Below are 19,300 nucleotides of genomic sequence, written 5' to 3' on the forward strand. Positions count from 1 at the left end.
ATAACGGGTTCACGGCTCTCTGCAAAAAATACTTGGAATAGTCACACTAAAAAAATTATAACTGCCGGTGTGGAACTTAAGATTGACATCCCAAGGTAAGTGCTTACTGCCAGCACCCGCCCCTCCCCTTTTGCCGTTGCTTCAGTGAGCAGAGCAGAGACAGTTTATGGAGATCGCAGAGTAAACGTGTTCGCATCTCCACCAGTATGTGGCAGAATACGTGTATTTAAACCATAGCTACCACAAGCGCCCTCCGTCAGCTGTTGGCACGGACATTGCACTTTAGAATGTATATTCATTAACTCAGCATGTACCGAACCATATTTTCATGTAAAAAAAAATATGACAAATGAAATCACTGCCCCTGCATACTGAACAAATATTACATCCTGGATTCATTAAACACATTTTAAGTCACATCAGGAGTCTTATTAAATAAGTTGTGGCAATGTACAAAGTGCAAAACCGAAAGAGGTAAAAAAAAAAAAAGATTTGCCATGCCTGGAATTGTACCCACATCTCCAACGCCAGGGGCCAAGAACTCTGCAGGTGAGATATCTGCTCTGATAACATTTTGTAATACGAAACGTCCCTCAAATAGGATTGGTGACTCTTTCAAAACTACAGGGAGTATTCACACTAATAGAGTTATAACTGACTTCCTGTTTGATTTGGAGCAAAGTCCTCAGAGACTCTTTTAAGTCTCTCTGTAATACATTTTCTCAAAAACCACCGTACTTGTAGGTCAAACATAGTGCCGGCGCCGCTTCGTCAAAAACCTCCAGGAGGCGCTATGGAGGGAATTTTTAACTTTTGATCCAAAACTCTACATCAGGTCTGTATAGGTCATCACCTAGGACACTCAGTGAGCTTTCCAAGAGTTTTGGAGTTTGCCAAGGCTCAGAAGATGTGCTCGAACTTTCATGCGAGGATGGCGTCGTCACGGCAACAAAGTTGGTCCAAAACTCCCAATTCTCACTGTGAGCCATCGTCAGTCTTACGTCTTATATTCCCAGATTTGAAGTTGAACAGATTAAAGGGCTAGGAAATGGACATCTAAATGTAGAAATTTTGCATTGACCTAGGCCAATAGGTGGCGCTATACTTATAGGCCTACACAAGCATCATGAATTAAAATTTCTAGCCAGAAATATCAATGTTCCTTGGAGTAATACCATTTTACATTTTTGAGGAAAATCGTCAAAAATCATCCTAACTGCACGCAAGCTCACGGCCAGGTAGTTTTATGAAAACTCTTGATTTTAATAACTTTTGACCCCAAGGGGGTCAGGATCAACTTGCCCGATTTTGAAATCGATCGGATTTAAACTCTCGGAGGAGTTCGTTCGTTTGTAAAACCAAAATACGGTGGAAATTGCGAAAAAAAGGCCAAAATACAGTAAATCACCATAGCGCCCCCTAATGTTCGATTTTTTTAAAATTCTCAGGGGAAGTTCTAGGACCCAATGTGAACATGTCCTAAAGATTTGGTGGCAACAGGCCTTTTACTTTTAAAGTTATTGGTCTTTCCTTTTCAGGCCACACCCCCTACAACTTGATTGGTCCATCAATTAAAAACGCAATGAGATATCAACAAGCTTTTAATGGCATTGAGCCAATGATCATTTTGCTGAAGATTTCGTGAAAATCGGACCAAGCGTCTGGGAGGAGTTCGCAAAAACGTGTTTTTCACAAAATTCAAAATGGCGGACATAAAACGGTAGGCGCATTTGCATACCATGATTGACTTTTTTGTAGAGCACAACCAAGAGCACCTGTGTGCAAAATTTCAAGTCAATCCGTAAAAGTGGACAAAAATGTCCCCAGAGGCAGCACTTTAGGGGGCGCTAGAGAGCACTTTTTTTCATCCCCAAATTGCGCGACCCCAAGAATATATAAATTTTTCGCACTTCTGAAGCGCATGCAAAAATTCAAGAGTTTTTGAACATGGCAAAGGCCCCAAAAGTGAGATTGAAGTGGTGAAATAATAATAATAAGAAGAATTCTTGCAATAACAATAGGGCTTTCGCCCGACTTTCAGTCGGCTCAGGCCCTAATAAGAAGAATTCTTGCAAAAACAATAGGGCTTTCGCCCGACTTTCAGTCGGCTCAGGCCCTAATAAGAAGAATTCTTGCAATAACAATAGGGCTTTCGCCCGACTTTCAGTCGGCTCAGGCCCTAATTAGAATTCTTGCAAAAACAATAGGGCTTTCGCCCGACTTTCAGTCGGCTCAGGCCCTAATAAGAAGAATTCTTGCAAAAACAATAGGGCTTTCGCCCGACTTTCAGTCGGCTCAGGCCCTAATTAAAGCTGCAAGCAGCGATGAACGGGCCTTCGCCCCCTTGCACGTCGGGGTGGGGCGGCGGTCGGCCGGGCGCGCGGGTCAAAAAGAGACTAAGGAGACAAAATAAATCACTCTCGGGGCTGGCATTCAAACCTGACTCTGTGGTCTCATGAACGGAATCCACCAAGACAGGGCTACTGCCGAGCTGCAAAAGGCCTGCAAAAAGTTGACAAGTCACATCAGGAGTCCTAATAAATAGGTTGAGGCGATGTACAAAGTGCAAAACCGAAATAGAGGTGAAAAAAAAAGATCTTCCGCACCTGAAATCGAACCCGCATCTCCAGCGCCGGGGGCCGAGTGCTCTACAGATGTGCTATCTGCTCTGATACAATGTAGTAATTCGAAACGTCCTTCAAATAGGATTGGTGACTCTCTTGCAAAACTACAGGGAATATTCACACTAATAGAAATATAACTGACTTCCTGTTTGTTTTAGAGCAAAGTCGTCAGAGACTTTATTTGAAGTCTCCCTTTAATACAATTGTTAAAAAAATCACCACAATTGTAGGTCAAACATGGTGCTGGCGCCGCTTCGTTGAAAACTTCCAGGGGGCGCAATGGAGGGAATTTTTAACTTTTGATCCAAAACTCTACATCGGGTCTGTAAAGGTCATCACCTAGGACACTCAGTGAGCTTTCAAAGATTTTTGGAGTTTGCCAAGGCTCAGAAGATGTGCTCGAACTTTCATGCGAGGATGGTGTCGTCACGGCAACAAAGTTTGTCCAAAACTCACAATATTCACAGTGACATACCATCACAGTCTTACGTCTTATATTCCCAGATTTGAAGTTGATCAGATTAAAGGGCTAGGAAATGGACATGTAAATGTAGAAACTTTGCATTGACCTAAGCCAATAGGTGGCGCTATACTTTTTCGAAAATCACTGCATGGCATTACTTACAGGCCTACACAAGCATCATGAATATACATTAATAGCCAGAAATATCAATGTTCCTTGGAGTTATACCATTTTACATTTTTGAGAAAAATCGTCAAAAATCGCCCAAACTGCACGCAAGCTCACGGCCAGGTAGTTTTATGAAAACTCTTGATTTTAATAACTTTTGACCCCAAGGGGGTCAGGATCAACTTGCCCGATTTTGAAATCGATCGGATTTAAACTCTCGGAGGAGTTCGTTCGTTTGTAAAACCAAAATACGGTGGAAATTGCGAAAAAAAGGCCAAAATACAGTAAATCACCATAGCGCCCCCTAATGTTCGATTTTTTTAAAATTCTCAGGGGAAGTTCTAGGACCCAATGTGAACATGTCCTAAAGATTTGGTGGCAACAGGCCTTTTACTTTTAAAGTTATTGGTCTTTCCTTTTCAGGCCACACCCCCTACAACTTGATTGGTCCATCAATTAAAAACGCAATGAGATATCAACAAGCTTTTAATAACTTTTGATGGCATTGAGCCAATGATCATTTTGCTGAAGATTTCGTGAAAATCGGACCAAGCGTCTGGGAGTTCGCAAAAACGTGTTTTTCACAAAATTCAAAATGGCGGACATAAAACGGTAGGCGCATTTGCATACCATGATTGACTTTTTTGAAGAGCCCATCCGAGAGCACCTGTGTGCAAAATTTCAAGTCAATCCGTAAACGTGGACAAAAATGTCCCCAGAGGCAGCACTTTAGGGGGCGCTAGAGAGCACTTTTTTTCATCCCCAAATTGCGCGACCCCAAGAATATATAAATTTTTCGCACTTCTGAAGCGCATGCAAAAATTCAAGAGTTTTTGAACATGGCAAAGGCCCCAAAAGTGCGATTGAAGTGGTGAAATAATAAGAAGAAGAATTCTTGCAATAACAATAGGGCTTTCGCCCGACTTTCAGTCGGCTCAGGCCCTAACTAAAGCTGCAAGCAGCGATGAACGGGCCTTCGCCTCTCCTCGCACGTCGGGGTGGCAGCGGTCGGCCGGACTCGCGGGTCAAAAAGAGACTAAATCACACCACTTTTGCTCCATCAAGAAATATTCACCTTTTAACTACACACACCGGATGACCACGTCGCTGTCTTACTAAAGAGATCTTTGCTTAATGAATTAATGAATACATTTAGTAAGATACGCTTCTCATCGGGGGCATTATATATTGGTGAATTCAAATTGAATCAGTGGAGCCAAGTCCTTTCAGCTAAAATTAATATTGCAATCTTATCCCTGTAAAATAAAAGGTAGAGTCTGAAGCGCAAGAATCACAGAAACACTTGTCTCGTTCTCCAGATTGCGTTTGTATAATTGATTCAACACATATGCTATTTACATCCAGTGCATTTTTCTTGTCCTGTACATCTTATAGATGCAGTCTCAATCAAGGTGAATTCACAGAAATATCCACCTGTAATTACCTTAGCTGTTATTACTGCCTAATATAGTTCCTATTGACCAACTACATAAGGGACATTCCCACACCATATCGACTATCATAAACCTATACAACTCTTATTCACATATGGATATTGCACTTTAGAATGTATATTCATTAACTTAGCATGTACCAAAAATATACAACATGACAAATTAAATCACTGTCCCTGCATACAGAACAAATATTACATCCTGGATTCATTAAACACATTTCAAGTCACACCAGGAGTCTTATTAAATAAGTTGAGGCCATGTACAAAGTGCAAAACCTAAAAAGTTAAAGCTGGCGAACTCTCGCAGTAACATGAACTCACGCGCTGTTACTTTGCAGTGGCTGAATAAACTTTTAAAAGGCTTGATCATATTTAGCAGGTCGACCCAACCATGAATGAAGTTATATTCAATATAGGATTTAATTGGAGTTTAAAACAACTATTTCACACTGAAACGTTTCCCTTTGTTCATGACCAAGCTTTAACAGGGGCACACCAGTCCTACTCAATTAGTTATTGTAACTGAAGGGGGCTCATTAACCAGAACACAACAGATAAATCCCCTGTAACAACACACAAGCACCTCCAATGCGTGTTAATGTTATTAGCAACAAATAGCCATAGATGCGGTAAACGACAGGCCAAGCTTAACACTGTTGCTCTTAACTGAATGCAGGAAAACATGCATTCACATCATTCAAGACTACCCATAACGAAGAGGTCCGTGCATACAATAAAGTTCAATGTTATTCACACTGCGTCCTCAGTATTATGTCCACCCGCAGTTCACAGTTCTACCCGTTCAGTTAAAAAAAAAGAGCTACGATCCGCTGCCCACATTGCTGTTCGTGGACAAAGTGGAGTAACATGTGGCAGGGTACTTACTCACAAACGTCTGTTAGTGGCGTGGGAGAGAGAGGGGGAGAAAGCCGGTGAGCTGCGGTCACATCACGGGCTGTCGAGGCGAGGCGGCTGGCCGTCGTTGTTTGCTGGCGCGGTGAAGCCTGCGGCGTTGGTGACGAGCTAATAAAGTTGCTAAAGTTAGCTAAACACTTCACTAGCTAGCGAGGAGACCCCACATAGCACTACACGAGCTATATTTTGCTAACCGCGGCGCCGGAGGTGACGCGGACCCTGAACTTAACTTGAAGCTAAACTTGCGGTTGCCAGACGTATCCTACTGTCCCGTGATTGTGAACGCGGTCCCCGCCATTCTTCCTCCTCCTCGCTCTTTGTCTGTCCCGCGTCCCGCCCCTCTGCTCGCCTGGGCCATAGACATGTATAGAAAGGCTAGATGGCTTACCGGCGCTGAGAGCCAATGGGACCCGACGACGTCACACGGCGGCCATCTTAGGACAGGACCGCTCGTCCAGTTATAACATTAAAGTCTACTGTGCATGTAGTGCTGAAATAACTATACTTTGCTCAATTTTCAACCGATTTTCAAACGGCTTGGTGTGTCATAAACGTCAGGGATGCGGCTATTTGACTGCATACTAATACTACATACTGCATACTACATACTTTAAACATCGCCATGAGCAGAGCAGGCAGTTTATGGAGATCGCAGAGTAAACGTGTTTGCATCTCCACTAGTATGTGGCAGAATACGAGTATTTAAACCATAGATGTAATTATATTAAAGTGTCTGTTAGCTGCCCCGCTACCACAAGCGCCCCACGTCAGCTGTTCGCATTAACTCAGCATGTACCGAACCATATTCTCATGTAAAAAAACTAAACATGACAAATTAAATCACTGCTCCTGCATACTGAACAAATATTACATCCTGGATTCATTAAATACATTTTAAGTCACATCAGGAGTCTTATTAAATAAGTTGTGGCGATGTACAAAGTGCAAAACCGAAATAGAGGTGAAAATAAAAAGATCAGCCATGCTGGGAATCGAACCCACATCTCCAGCGCTGGGGGCCGAGCGCTCTGCAGATGAGCTATCTGCTCTGATACAATGTAGTGGTTTGAAACGTCCTTCAAATAGGATTGGTGACTCTCTTGCAATACTACAGGGAATATTCACACTAATATGGTTATAACTGACTTCCTGTTTGTTTTAGAGCATAGTCGTCAGAGACTTTATTTGAAGTCTCCCTTTAATACAATTGTTAAAAAAATCACCACAATTGTAGGTCAAACATGGTGCCGGCGCCGCTTCGTCGAAAACTTCCAGGGGGCGCAATGGAGGGAATTTTTAACTTTTGATCCAAAACTCTACATCGGGTCTGTAAAGGTCATCACCTAGGACACTCAGTGAGCTTTCAAAGAGTTTTGGAGTTTGCCAAGGCTCAGAAGATGTGCTCGAACTTTCATGCGAGGATGGTGTCATCACGGCAACAAAGTTTGTCCAAAACTCACAATATTCACAGTGACATACCATCACAGTCTTAAGGCTTATATTCCCAGATTTGAAGTGGATCAGATTAAAGGGCTAGGAAATGGACATGTGACTGTAGAAATTTTGCATTGACCTAGGCCAATAGGTGGCGCTATACTTTTTCGAAAATCCTTTCAAGGCAATACTTATAGGCCTACACAAGCATCATGAATTAAAATTTCTAGCCAGAAATATCAATGTTCCTTGGAGTTATACCTTTTTACAATTTTGAGAAAAATCGTCAAAAATCGTCCAAACTGCACGCAAGCTCACGGCCAGGTAGTTTTATGAAAACTCTTGATTTTAATAACTTTGACCCCAAGGGGGTCAGGATCAACTTGCCCGATTTTGAAATCGATCGGATTTAAACTCTCGGAGGAGTTCGTTCGTTTGTAAAACCAAAATACGGTGGAAATTGCGAAAAAAAGGCCAAAATACAGTAAATCACCATAGCGCCCCCTAATGTTCGATTTTTTTAAAATTCTCAGGGGAAGTTCTAGGACCCAATGTGAACATGTCCTAAAGATTTGGTGGGAACAGGCCTTTTACTTTTAAAGTTATTGGTCTTTCCTTTTCAGGCCACACCCCCTACAACTTGATTGGTCCATCAATTAAAAACGCAATGAGATATCAACAAGCTTTTAATAACGTTTGATGGCATTGAGCCAATCATCATTTTGCTGAAGATTTCTTGAAAATCGGACCAAGCGTCTGGGAGGAGTTTGCAAAAACGTGTTTTTCACAAAATTCAAAATGGCGGACATAAAACGGTAGGCGCATTTGCATACCATGATTGACTTTTTTGTAGAGCACAACCAAGAGCACCTGTGTGCAAAATTTCAAGTCAATCCGTAAAAGTGGACAAAAATGTCCCCAGAGGCAGCACTTTAGGGGGCGCTAAAGAGCACTTTTTTTCATCCCCAAATTGCGCGACCCCAAGAATATATACATTTTTCGCACTTCTGAAGCGCTTTGCAAAAATTCAAGAGTTTTTGAACATGGCAAAGGCCCCAAAAGTGCGATTGAAGTGGTGAAATAATAATAAGAAGAATTCTTGCAATAACAATAGGGCTTTCGCCCGACTTTCAGTCGGCTCAGGCCCTAATAAGAATAATTCTTGCAATATCAATAGGGCTTTCGCCCGACTTGCAGTCGGCTCAGGCCCTAATAATATTTCTTGCAATATCAATAGGGCTTTCGCCCGACTTGCAGTCGGCTCAGGCCCTAGTAATTCTTGCAATTTCAATAGGGCTTTCGCCCGACTTGCAGTCGGCTCAGGCCCTAATAATTCTTGCAAAAACAATAGGGCTTTCGCCCGACTTTCAGTCGGCTCAGGCCCTAAAAATCAAAGACCGTAAATGGTGTTATTTTTAGCTCCTAAAGAGTGCTGTGATGGAGAACAGATTTGACATCAGTTGTATATGTAGGAATACGTATCTGACAAATGTATATCGTTTTTTATAATGTCAAAATATAAGATATTGTGACTTTTTTTTGTTTTCAGTTATTTGCTAATCTCACATAAATAATATTGGTATTCTTGTTAGTTTTAAACCAATTAACAAATGTGTAAAAAATGCTCATGTGAACCTTTATGGGTTCATGTGGCCTCAAATGGACTCATGAGAGTGAGAGAGGGGCTCGGTGTGTCCTAAGAAGTCGCCCGGCAGTCTAAGCCTAGAGCAGCTTAACTAAGGGCTGGTCCAGGCTAACCTGAGCAAGTCCTAACTCTAAGCAATATCAAAGAGGAACGTTTTAAGCTTTATCTTAAATGAACTGACCGAGTCTTCCCCACGGACCGAAAGTGGGGGGGTGGGGGGGGAGAAAGTCTGTACCGGATCCGGAATGGACCCCGAGAGACGGATGAGTGTACATGTTAATATGTGTGGGTGTGCGTATGTTTGAGAGGATGGGTATGAGTGTAAATTCCAATGGTAATGATGACAATGAACCCTCATATAATACCGAGCGGATTCTTGATCTAAGGTGATTCTGGGGATCGTCTCTCCTCCTGCAATTCTGCTGTTGGAGTTTCGTTTCATTCGTCCAAAGTGAACAAGGAGATTAAAACCAAAGAGGTGGACACTAAATCTAAAACTGAGTAGAAACGCTTTGGGAACGCCTCTGCGTGACTGCGTCATGAAGCAGGTGTGAAATCTAACCAATGGCAAGCTGGTACGTCATAGGCGGGCGACGCCGGACCAGGGCGCTATAAAGGGACCCGAAGGGCAGGACCATTCATCTCTGTGCCTTCATCTAGTACGTGTGAAGATTTTCCTAGTAGCAATGGCTGAGCGAATTTGTCCAGTGTGTCATTACGGGCAGTGACTCGCACGCCTTGTGTGTTGTCTGCCTGGGCGTGGAGCACGCTCAGCTAGCCCTCGAGGGGGTCAAGCCCTGGCTCCGGTCCAGCTCGTGCTGAGGCAGAGCGCCAGATGTCTTTATGGGGATCACAAATGCATCTCGCTGAGGCCCTTCACCGTGAGACACGCTAGGCACGCTTGGCGGCTTCCTCCACCCCGGACGAGACGCTGCTCTCACGTTCCTCCAGCTCCGAGGAGCTGGACGTGGTGAGCGTAGAGGCAGCGGGGGTGACGTAGAGGCGCCACATTCCCCCGTTGCCGCCAAAGAACTGCTGGAGGTCCTCACCCGAGCCGCTGACAGGTTTTCATAGCAGCTGGCCGGCGGGTAAACGGCAGGCTACTGCTTCCGGTAAGCTGCATGAACGGTTTCTGCCTTCCCGTAGAGTACCTCCGCGCCGGTGCTTGCCTTTCTTCCCGGACGTCCAGGCTGAGGTGTCGGCGTCCTGAGGGAAGCCGGTGTCCGCTCGCGTTTACAACCCGCGTGCGGCTTTGTATTCGTCAGTGGCGGAGGCTAAGCGACATGGCTATGCTAGCATGCCGGCGGCTTCCTGCCTGCATACGATGGTGCTACCTCGTAAGAGCCCGTCGACGCCTCGTCAGCGGGGCCGCTCGAGGGTCGTTCGCCCCCTCCGAGGAGGGTTCCGGCCCCGAGGGGCCAGTGCCCCTGAGAGACTTTTTGGGAGAGTGGCGAGCCCGCCGCAATGTATCTCAATGGGTCCTGCGCACAATTGACAAAGGCTACGCCACCCAGTTCAGGTTGCGGCCGCCTCGATTTCGCGGGGTACTACCCACTTTGGTAGACACCCAGCAGGCTCGGATATCGGAGCGTAGTACAGACCCTGCTGCGGATGGGAGCCTCAGAACGAGTTCTCCCTCCAGACAGAGAGTCGGGCTATTACAGCCTATACTAGATCTCCGCCATTTGAACCACGCTGTTGCGGAGTTAAGCTTCAAGATGCTCACTCTCAAACAGATCGCGGCACAGATCCGGTCTGAGGACTAAGGTTTGTCACGGTAGATCTTCAGGACGCTTACTTCCATCCTCCCACGACAGGAAGTTCCTGATGTTCGCTTTTGGGGACAAAGCTTACCAATGCCGGGCACTTCCGTTCGGCCTAGCCCTCTCACCCCGTATGTTTACCAAATGTGTGGACGCTGCTCTGGCACCATTGCGTCTCCAAGGCATCCGCATTTTGAACTACATAGACTAGTGGATTCTAGCGCCATCCGTGCGGCTGGCGGCCCAACATCGAGGGGCTGAGATTCAACGCCAGGAAAAGCGTGCTGTCCCCAGTGCATAGGACCACCTTCCTGGGCGTTGTTTGGGATTTGACCACGATGCAGGGACATCTGTATCCCGCTCGAGTAGTTTTGATCTTCTCTGCAGTCAAGCAGGACAAGCTAGGCCAGCCACTCACTGTGAAACAGTTTCAGAGACTGTTAGGTCTCCTGGCAGCGCCATCCTACGTGATCCTTTGCGGCCTGTTGCAGTGGGGTTGATTTATAACTTTTCATTTGTGTTCTCACAGGTGGTTTAGAGTTTCAGTATCACTCGTGTCTGCATACCAACAGAAATTATCTCCACAGAGCTCCGTGATACGTGGCTGTCTAGTTGACCTCCTGCTTGCAAGCAATAAATGGACTTTCTGCAACTTTGATCATTCATCAAGACTGTTTTATTAGACAAATCATTCTCTTCTACCGAGCGTATTGAAATATTCCACAACAATTTGCAGGCATGGCAGAGGTCATGTCTGTACGCCTTTTTTCCCCGGTTGATCTGCTCCCGGGGGTTCTGGAGAAGGTCTGTCAGGGCTCTGGCCGGCCCTAGTATGGTTTACGGACCTTTTGTCGCTCCTCGCAGGTCCTTCGTTGGAGACCCCCATCAGGGTGGACCTGCTGTCTCAGGCGTCGGGGTCCATTGGAAACCGTTGGCGTGGCCCTCAAAGGGACCTGCCTCCTAGGAGCCGGTCTCTCGACCGAAGTTGTGGAGACCATCCTCCACTCCAGAGCCCCCGCCACGAGGAAGGCGTATGCCGGTAGATGGAAGCTCTTTGCCACTGGGTGTGGGCAACGACAGCTGGACCCAGTTAACTGCCCAGTCGGTTCAGTACTGGTGTTTCTTCAGGAGCGTTTTGCCACAGGTTTATCCTCGTCCACCATCAAGGTGTAGATTGGTGAGGGTGGTGATGACAAACCTCAAGGCAGTGAAGACGAACTCAGTGAAACATAGGCAGGAACAATATATGAGGCACGAGACTGGAACGCCGGCAGGAACACGCCACAACACGGGAGACGTCAAACAACGATCTGACAATGAGAGGAAGGACATGGTGAGAATATATAGGGTGGCGAAATGGGCTGGCACACAAAGTGTGATCAGCTGTCCTGCTGATTATGCGGGATTGCTGACTCCACCCACTTCACACACCTACATAACAAACAAGACAAGGAGAGGGCAGTGGAGTCGTGAACCGTGACAGTGTGATAATTAATTTGCTGCAATAATGTTGTTCTCATATGTGGGTTGTTTGTTTTGTTTTCTTAAGATAAAGAGCTGGGGGCCAGAACACTGACGGAAGAAGAGCAGGACTACGCTCAGAACTTGGGCCTCGGTCACATCCTGGCTTTTGCAACAGGGAGCAGCAAAATTCCAGCAGTTGGATTTCAGCCAAATCCAAAAATTGTGTTTGTTCATGACGAGATCAAGCATCATCCAGTTGTGCACACCTGCTCAAATGAGCTTCTGATATTTGTCAATGCCAAAAACATGGCTGATGATGATGAATACTGCTTTGTGGTGGCGCTGATGAATGGAGGCTTGTTTAGCACCATTTAAGAACACGTGTAGTGACAGCACATAGTCACAAATGGTTTGTGTGTTTAGACTAGTAACCTGTTTTACACGATTGTGGTTGTTTCATGGAATAAAAACTTAACTGCATTGCTTTATTTTGCATCTTTATGTACCATTAGCTACAGTTAACTTAAAACGATTTACAGCTACATCTTTACAATGTTTAGGATTACGTACAAATGTTGCTGTTATGGTTTTGTAGGAAATTATCCAAGTACAGACCAGATTTTCAGCAGAAACTCAATTTATTTTTTATTAAGGTTACACTCAAAAGATCTGAAAACTAAAGAACTAAAAGAAAAACAAAACAACTAAACAGAAAAGGCGGGTCTCTAACAGGCTGTATTGGAACCACTATATTGTTGTGTGTATGTTCTATACTGACACGTAGTGGCGAATGTCGATGTTGAATGTGGATAGCTATCGACTAAAATAACAGGAAGTGACATACAGGATGTGACATACAGAAGTGTGATTCAGGAAGTGATTAGCATCTCAGTTTACCATCTTCACAATCCTATGCCTTAAAGTCCACAAACCGGCTTCATCTGAAAGTTGACTATCATTTATAGTTATATATGTTTGTTATATATAGAAGTTCTTCTTACATAGTCATGATGATGATTTTCTGTAAATTAAATGTGAGTGTGTTATCACATGGTAATCACGTTTTGGCGCTAACATAAACCAAACGTACAGTGCTTGTTATCTGTTGTTAGTTTTGGTTTACACTAACAACCTTTAGTTTGTGACTGATGTGATTTCTACTTTCCACGCACTTACCTTTTGTATTGTGCTCTTTTCAGTTTTACAAAGTTTATTTTCCTGCATTAAATCTTGCCAAGCACAACACCCCGTCTGTTCATTGGAGAATGAGGTGCTGGAGAATATATTGTTAAGCTGGCTGTATAGCTATAAAACAAGCAACTTTTAGCGAGGACAGCACACAGGCTTTAGATGACGACCAGACAGGGAACCAAACAAGTAACAACTCAACACCCCCAGAATCAACCCTTTTAATTAGTTAGAATGCATTGATGCATTCCAAGTATTGTTCTTTGAATCTTTATTGTTGGAATGCATTGCTTTCTAGCTCTTATAATTGAAGTAATATGAATTAAAATCATCACCCTTTTTAACATGGTTTCCAATGGATTACATTTTCAAATCCTTTCAAAACTTCAACTTTTTCAGCTTTTCCAATCTTTAGCTAGAGACACCATTTAAACTTTAAAATGTTGACACAAGTCATAACAATTTCATTAAAAAAACAGCTTGTTGATATCCATTATAGTTGTTGGGTCCGTTTGGAAGTTCGAGTGGAGTTTTCCAGAATGTCCTGGGATTTAGAGAGCAGTCTCAGAATCCGGTAAAAAAAGGCACTTTTTTCTTTACGGTCACATTATTCACTTTTTAGCCTCCATTTCTAAAAAAAAAACTCGTATGAGTTTGGAATCCCACAATCATTTACTTTTTGTGTGAGGAGCCCGATAGTGAGACAAAGTCTTCCCGAGCCCCATAAGCGTCAATACAAATCTGCCGACATTTAAAAAAACAAAACACAGAAGGTACACTTTTTGTAAACTGCTGTTTGGTAGAGTCTTTTGCCTCTCAAAATGCTATTATTTTTTTGGCTACTCCAATTAGTTTTGCTCCAGGAAGCATTTGTTTGAGGTGTGGATTCTGTGTAAATCTCTGCACTGTGAGCTCATTAGTGACCAGCTGGTGTTCGATGGCCATTTAGACCTCCACTGTGCAGGGACGTGTAGGTTTAACCGTGTTTAGCTAACCGTACATGGACGTGCGTGACGTGAGTTGGGACCGGAGACTCGGGATGAGCAGATCGTAAGTAATGTGGAGGCAGGACGGTTAGCTATTTGGGACATGGGAGAGCGATAAGTGCTAGCTACCTAAACTGCTAACGAGGCTACTCCCCGTATGCTGGACTTGTGATGTACGAGCGTCTACACTTCCGGCGTTGAAGATCGTCAGTCGCCGCGGTTAGCAAAGTATAGCTCGTGTAGTGCTAGGCGGGGTCTCCTTGCTAGCTAGTGAAGTGTTTAGCTAACTTTAGGAACTTTATTAGCTCGTCACCAACGCCGAAGGCTTCACCGCCCCAGAAAATAACAACAGCCAGCCGCCTCGCCTCTACAGCCTGTGATGTGCGCACAGCTCACCGGCTTTCTCCCCCTCTCCCTCCCACGCCACTACCCGACGTTTGTGAGTAATTACTAGAGATGAGCGAGTACAACATTATCTGTATCTGTTGAACCATATGAATTATCTGTATCCGTATCTGTACTCGGAGTGGGCGGGGCTTAACCCGGAAGTATGAAGGATTTAACCCGTAAGTTGTCTTGAAATGGGCTGGGCGTTAAGAACAACAAACCGAAGTAAAGCCGAAGAAATCCTTTAAATTTATCGGGAAAGACCCGCGATCCTGCTAACTGAGGGAGGAAGAGAGGAGTTCTGTGTGAGTGAGCCGAGCGGGACACAGCAACACAATAAACTGTATGTGTGTAGGGGAGGGGCACTGTGACTACCAGCCAATCACAGAACGCAGACACAGACAGCTATCCAAAATGAGGACTTTAATTCAATCCGAGCACAGATATTGACTCGTATTACTCGTATAATACTCGTACTCGGCAAAAGTGCTTTATCCGTACCGGATACTCGGCTCATTTCTAGTGAAGTAATAGTGTAATATTGCGGGGAATCCCTTCGCTAAAACAGCTCAGGCTTGTCTCTTCTGCAATTAGTATATCAAAGCACAACTACCATCCACCATTTTGGCTAACTAACTAATTTAAAGTTACAGTGTATCACTTGGTTCCTGGTTGGCGGGCAGCGGGAAAAACATTTTTTACCCTCCTAGGGAGTGTTTTCCTTAGAATGTGAAGTTACATGAAAACTACGAATATGCTGCTCTTGTTGGTTGCTATACAACCACAGAATTAGCTTTAAATTTGGCTGTTGGTTGAACTTGGACATCTGAAAAAAAAATCTACATAAAAATAAATGAATGGGCAAAGAGAACCACAGAAGTTGAAAAGTAGAAGATTCTTTGTAATCTAAATGTAAACTACAAACATTTTATCTGCTTTTAAAAAAACAAGTCAGCTTGCCCTTTAACTTAAAATAATGTAAATAGAAATAGGACGTCTATCCCATGAAATTTCTTTGCCAAGGTAGCAAACAAAATTTTAAATATAAGTTTTAATAAATGGATCACAAAAGCCCTGGCACATTATATGTATTCAACTGTAGCCACATTTTTTGTGCTGCATTTCTATACACTTAGGGGGCTTTCACACCTACCAAACAGGCAAAATTTGGTCCGACGAAAAGAGTCAACTAACCGAATGTATCAAAACATTCAGGTGTGAAAGCCCCCTTTAGTGTTTCGCTAGAGTTTGGGTACTGGTCATGGTTTTAAGGTACTTACCTGTCTCTGTAATAAAAAATGTACTGTAATTTAAGTTATTAAAAAAACATTAGTGTGTCTGCTGTTACTTTATGCAAAAAGTAATGTTGGAAGTAACTTAAGAGTAGTGTCTGTGTTTAAATACTTGTCCATTCTTTTCACCAGGACATGGCTGAGACCGATTTCTTCAGTTCCATAGAGATGACGACAGTGGGGAACTATGTTGTGAAAGACACTGCCAACAGCGAACCCTCTGACGTCGGACTAGTCATCTAGGGTGTGGTGGCACTTTGAGATCTTGAGAATGTAGCCCTTGCGTCTGCAATGTTGTTTGGACTCTTTTATGCATTAAACATGGAGTACCAAACAAAGCTCTGCTACACTTTTGAGGTAATTCAAAAGTTAATCATGGAGGTGAAAACTAAGCTCCACCAGTGAAGAGAGCTCATTGTTCTCCAGTGATATTTTTCTTTCACAGTACAAGGCACATTTGCATTTTTCCTTTCCATGTGTTAAAATGTAATACATTGTTCAAAAACCATATTTTCCCTGTGGTCCATTTGGAGTGAATTGTTTTATAAATAAAGTTTGCAGTTAAATTTTACATTCCTTGAGTGATTTGTGTTGTGCAGTCTTGTTTTGTTATCACCAATCCAGTGATATTCAAGTGCAGTACACCTAGGACTAGGGGTGCCTGTGGGATGTATTTTATGTTAGTTGCTTATGTTAAGTGAGGATTTTGGTTGCCTGTTTGTTTTGTCATAGTCTTCCTTTAGAAGATCTGCTTTTGATCTATTCTGTTTTTGATTTACACGGCACCCATTGGCCCCTTTTCTCAGTTCGTATGCCCTTTTGTTTGTTTCCCTGGCTCCGAGGATAAATATTCTTTTTACCAAAAAAGAATCACCAAAAGAACCTGGTTTTATGTACACTCACCGGCCACTTTATTAGGTACCCCATGCTAGTAACGGGTTGGACCCCCTTTTGCCTTCAGAACTGCCTCAATTCTTCGTGGCATAGATTCAACAAGGTGCTGGAAGCATTCCTCAGGGAGTTTGGTCCATATTGACATGATGGCATCACACAGTTGCCGCAGATTTGTCGGCTGCACATCCATGATGCAAATCTCCCGTTCCACCACATCCCAAAGATGCTCTATTGGATTGAGATCTGGTGATTGTGGAGGTCATTTGAGTACAACGAACTCATTGTCATGTTCAAGAAACCAGTCTGAGATGATTCCAGCTTTATGACATGGCGCATTATCCTGCTGAAAGTAGCCATCAGAAGTTGGGTACATTGTGGTCATAAAGGGATGGACATGGTCAGCAACAATACTCAGGTAGGCTGTGGCGTTGCAACGATGCTCAATTGGTACCAAGGGGCCCAAAGAGTGCCAAGAAAATATTCCCCACACCATGACACCACCACCACCAGCCTGAACCGTTGATACAAGGCAGGATGGATCCATGCTTTCATGTTGTAGACGCCAAATTCTGACCCTACCCTCCGAATGTCGCAGCAGAAATCGAGACTCATCAGACCAGGCAACGTTTTGCCAATCTTCTATTGTCCAATTTCGATGAGCTTGTGCAAATTGTAGCCTCAGTTTCCTGTTCTTAGCTGAAAGGAGTGGCACCCGGTGTGGTCTTCTGCTGCTGTAGCCCATCTGCCTCAAAGTTCGATGTACTGTGCGTTCAGAGATGCTCTTATGCCCACCTTGGTTGTAACGGGTGGTTATTTGAGTCACTGTTGCCCTTCTATCAGCTCGAACCAGTCTGGCCATTCTCCTCTGACCTCTGGCATCAACAAGGCATTTCCGCCCACAGAACTGCCGCTCACTGGATGTTTTTTCTTTTTCGGACCATTCTCTGTAAACCCTAGAGATGGTTGTGCGTGAAAATCCCAGTAGATTAGCAGTTTCTGAAATACTCAGACCAGCCCTTCTGGCACCAACAATCATGCCACGTTCAAAGTCACTCAAATCACCTTTCTTCCCCATACTGATGCTCGGTTTGAACTGCAGGAGATTGTCTTGACAATGTCTACATGCCTAAATGCACTGAGTTGCCGCCATGTGATTGGCTCCTTAGAAATTAAGTGTTAACGAGCAGTTGGACAGGTGTACCTAATAAAGTGGCCGGTAAGTGTATATGTCCGTCTCCCCCTAGCGACAGGACGTAACAGGCACTAAAGTGTCACACGGTGGCGCCATCCTCCAGGTTTAAACATACGTGCCTTAGTATAAGCACGGGGTTCTGTTTCTTTTTAAGTCATCAATTAAACCATATTTATTTTACTTCAAATAATAATCTTGAAAGTTTGCTCCCCCTCTGTGTAACTGTGCACCAGGCGACCAGTCACATCCTTTTGTACGTGTTGTGCAGATTAAGTGGTTACAGTCGCTGACATAAGAATGAGACACTGTGCATCAATCAGTTCACCCAGAATCCTGCGCGATTCGGTTCCCGAGGCGGGGAGCGTCATTGAGGCTGATCAGAGATTCACGGCACGTGGATCCGCTTCATGCGCACCCCGGGGTTTGCTGCTCTTTAAATCCACCTGTTCACGCCCCCCCGTCGCTGGTTTATTTTTTAACCCCTTGTGACTCGAGAGGAGCTCTCATACCGCCACACGGACACGCACGCACGCACGGCGGCCGCGGACTGAATGGATTACCTGGTCGTCTTTGCGCACTAACCCCATCACTATTTGAGACTCCGAAGTCACATCGCACGATCCGTCTGGAGAGCTTCGGCTTTTTCTCCTGCAAACGTTGCAAACACGGGGTGAAGTCATGGTGCCGGCAACGCATCGGCGTCTCATGGCACCGTGAGGACTTCCCTCCCGTGTCTCCCTCCGTTCTTCCTTTTTTCCCTCGTCTCTTTTGGGTGTTTTTTTCTTTAGATGTGTGTCAGCGGGGATAAGCTCCGCCGTTTCCCCTTTCAATTATGTTCACTTTTGCTGCCTTCTGCTACATGCTGTCTCTTGTCCTCTGTGTGTCCCTGATCTTCTTCGCAATATGGCATGTAAGTACCTTCAGTCTTTTTGTGCTTCTTGGAGGCACAGGTGTGACGTGTGGTTAAAAATCCCCTGAGTGTTTTACCTTTACCTCTGCTAAAACATTGGCATGATCATTATGTTTCTTAATGATAGGTTTCCACCTGTATCTTCATGATTGTGTCAATTAATTTTGATCACTTTCCTCTAATTTGGGTATACTTTGCTGACCCAATGCAGAAAGGCATTAAACAACCTTCCTTCTATCGATTAGAAAAAATATTGCCTGAAAACGTTGAACACTCCCCACTGCTATGCTCCATCCGTCTAATCAACTCACTGCTCTGCTATATTCACCAGCGCCCAATGTGACCAACTGCTATATCGGAATCATCTCATGATTTTCTCCCTGAGCCATATCTCCATCATGCAGGAGGGGCCTTATGTAAAGACCGATTTGGGTCAGGTCTTCCAGCCTTTTGTCTCGAATCTGCCTTTTTGCATGGAAACGGACCTGATGGTCGTTGGGTGACTGATCAAAACCCAGT

The 19,300-nt window shown here is 44.3% G+C and overlaps 2 protein-coding genes across 6 annotated transcripts in view; one reads left to right on the plus strand and one right to left on the minus strand.

The window, feature by feature from the left end:
* LOC134107830 (C-type lectin BfL-1-like) overlaps window positions 1-5,960 on the minus strand; it is a 29,975-nt gene extending 24,015 nt beyond the window's left edge. For both annotated transcript variants that reach the window (XM_062559700.1, XM_062559699.1), the window contains exon 1: window positions 5,597-5,960. The gene's annotated coding sequence lies outside the window, so the exon portion shown is untranslated. The remainder of the gene's footprint in view (window positions 1-5,596) is intronic.
* Window positions 5,961-18,185: 12,225 nt separating this feature from the next.
* Window positions 18,186-19,300, plus strand: part of cnih3 (cornichon family AMPA receptor auxiliary protein 3) — a 68,166-nt gene continuing 67,051 nt past the window's right edge. For all 4 annotated transcript variants that reach the window (XM_037449359.2, XM_062559644.1, XM_037449362.2 and 1 more), the window contains exon 1: window positions 18,186-18,781. In XM_037449359.2, coding sequence (XP_037305256.1) covers window positions 18,704-18,781 — 78 coding nt within the window. In that variant the 5' untranslated portion in view covers window positions 18,186-18,703. The remainder of the gene's footprint in view (window positions 18,782-19,300) is intronic.

Source organism: Pungitius pungitius, chromosome 20, assembly GCF_949316345.1.
Source record: "Pungitius pungitius chromosome 20, fPunPun2.1, whole genome shotgun sequence".
NCBI lineage: Eukaryota > Metazoa > Chordata > Actinopteri > Perciformes > Gasterosteidae > Pungitius > Pungitius pungitius.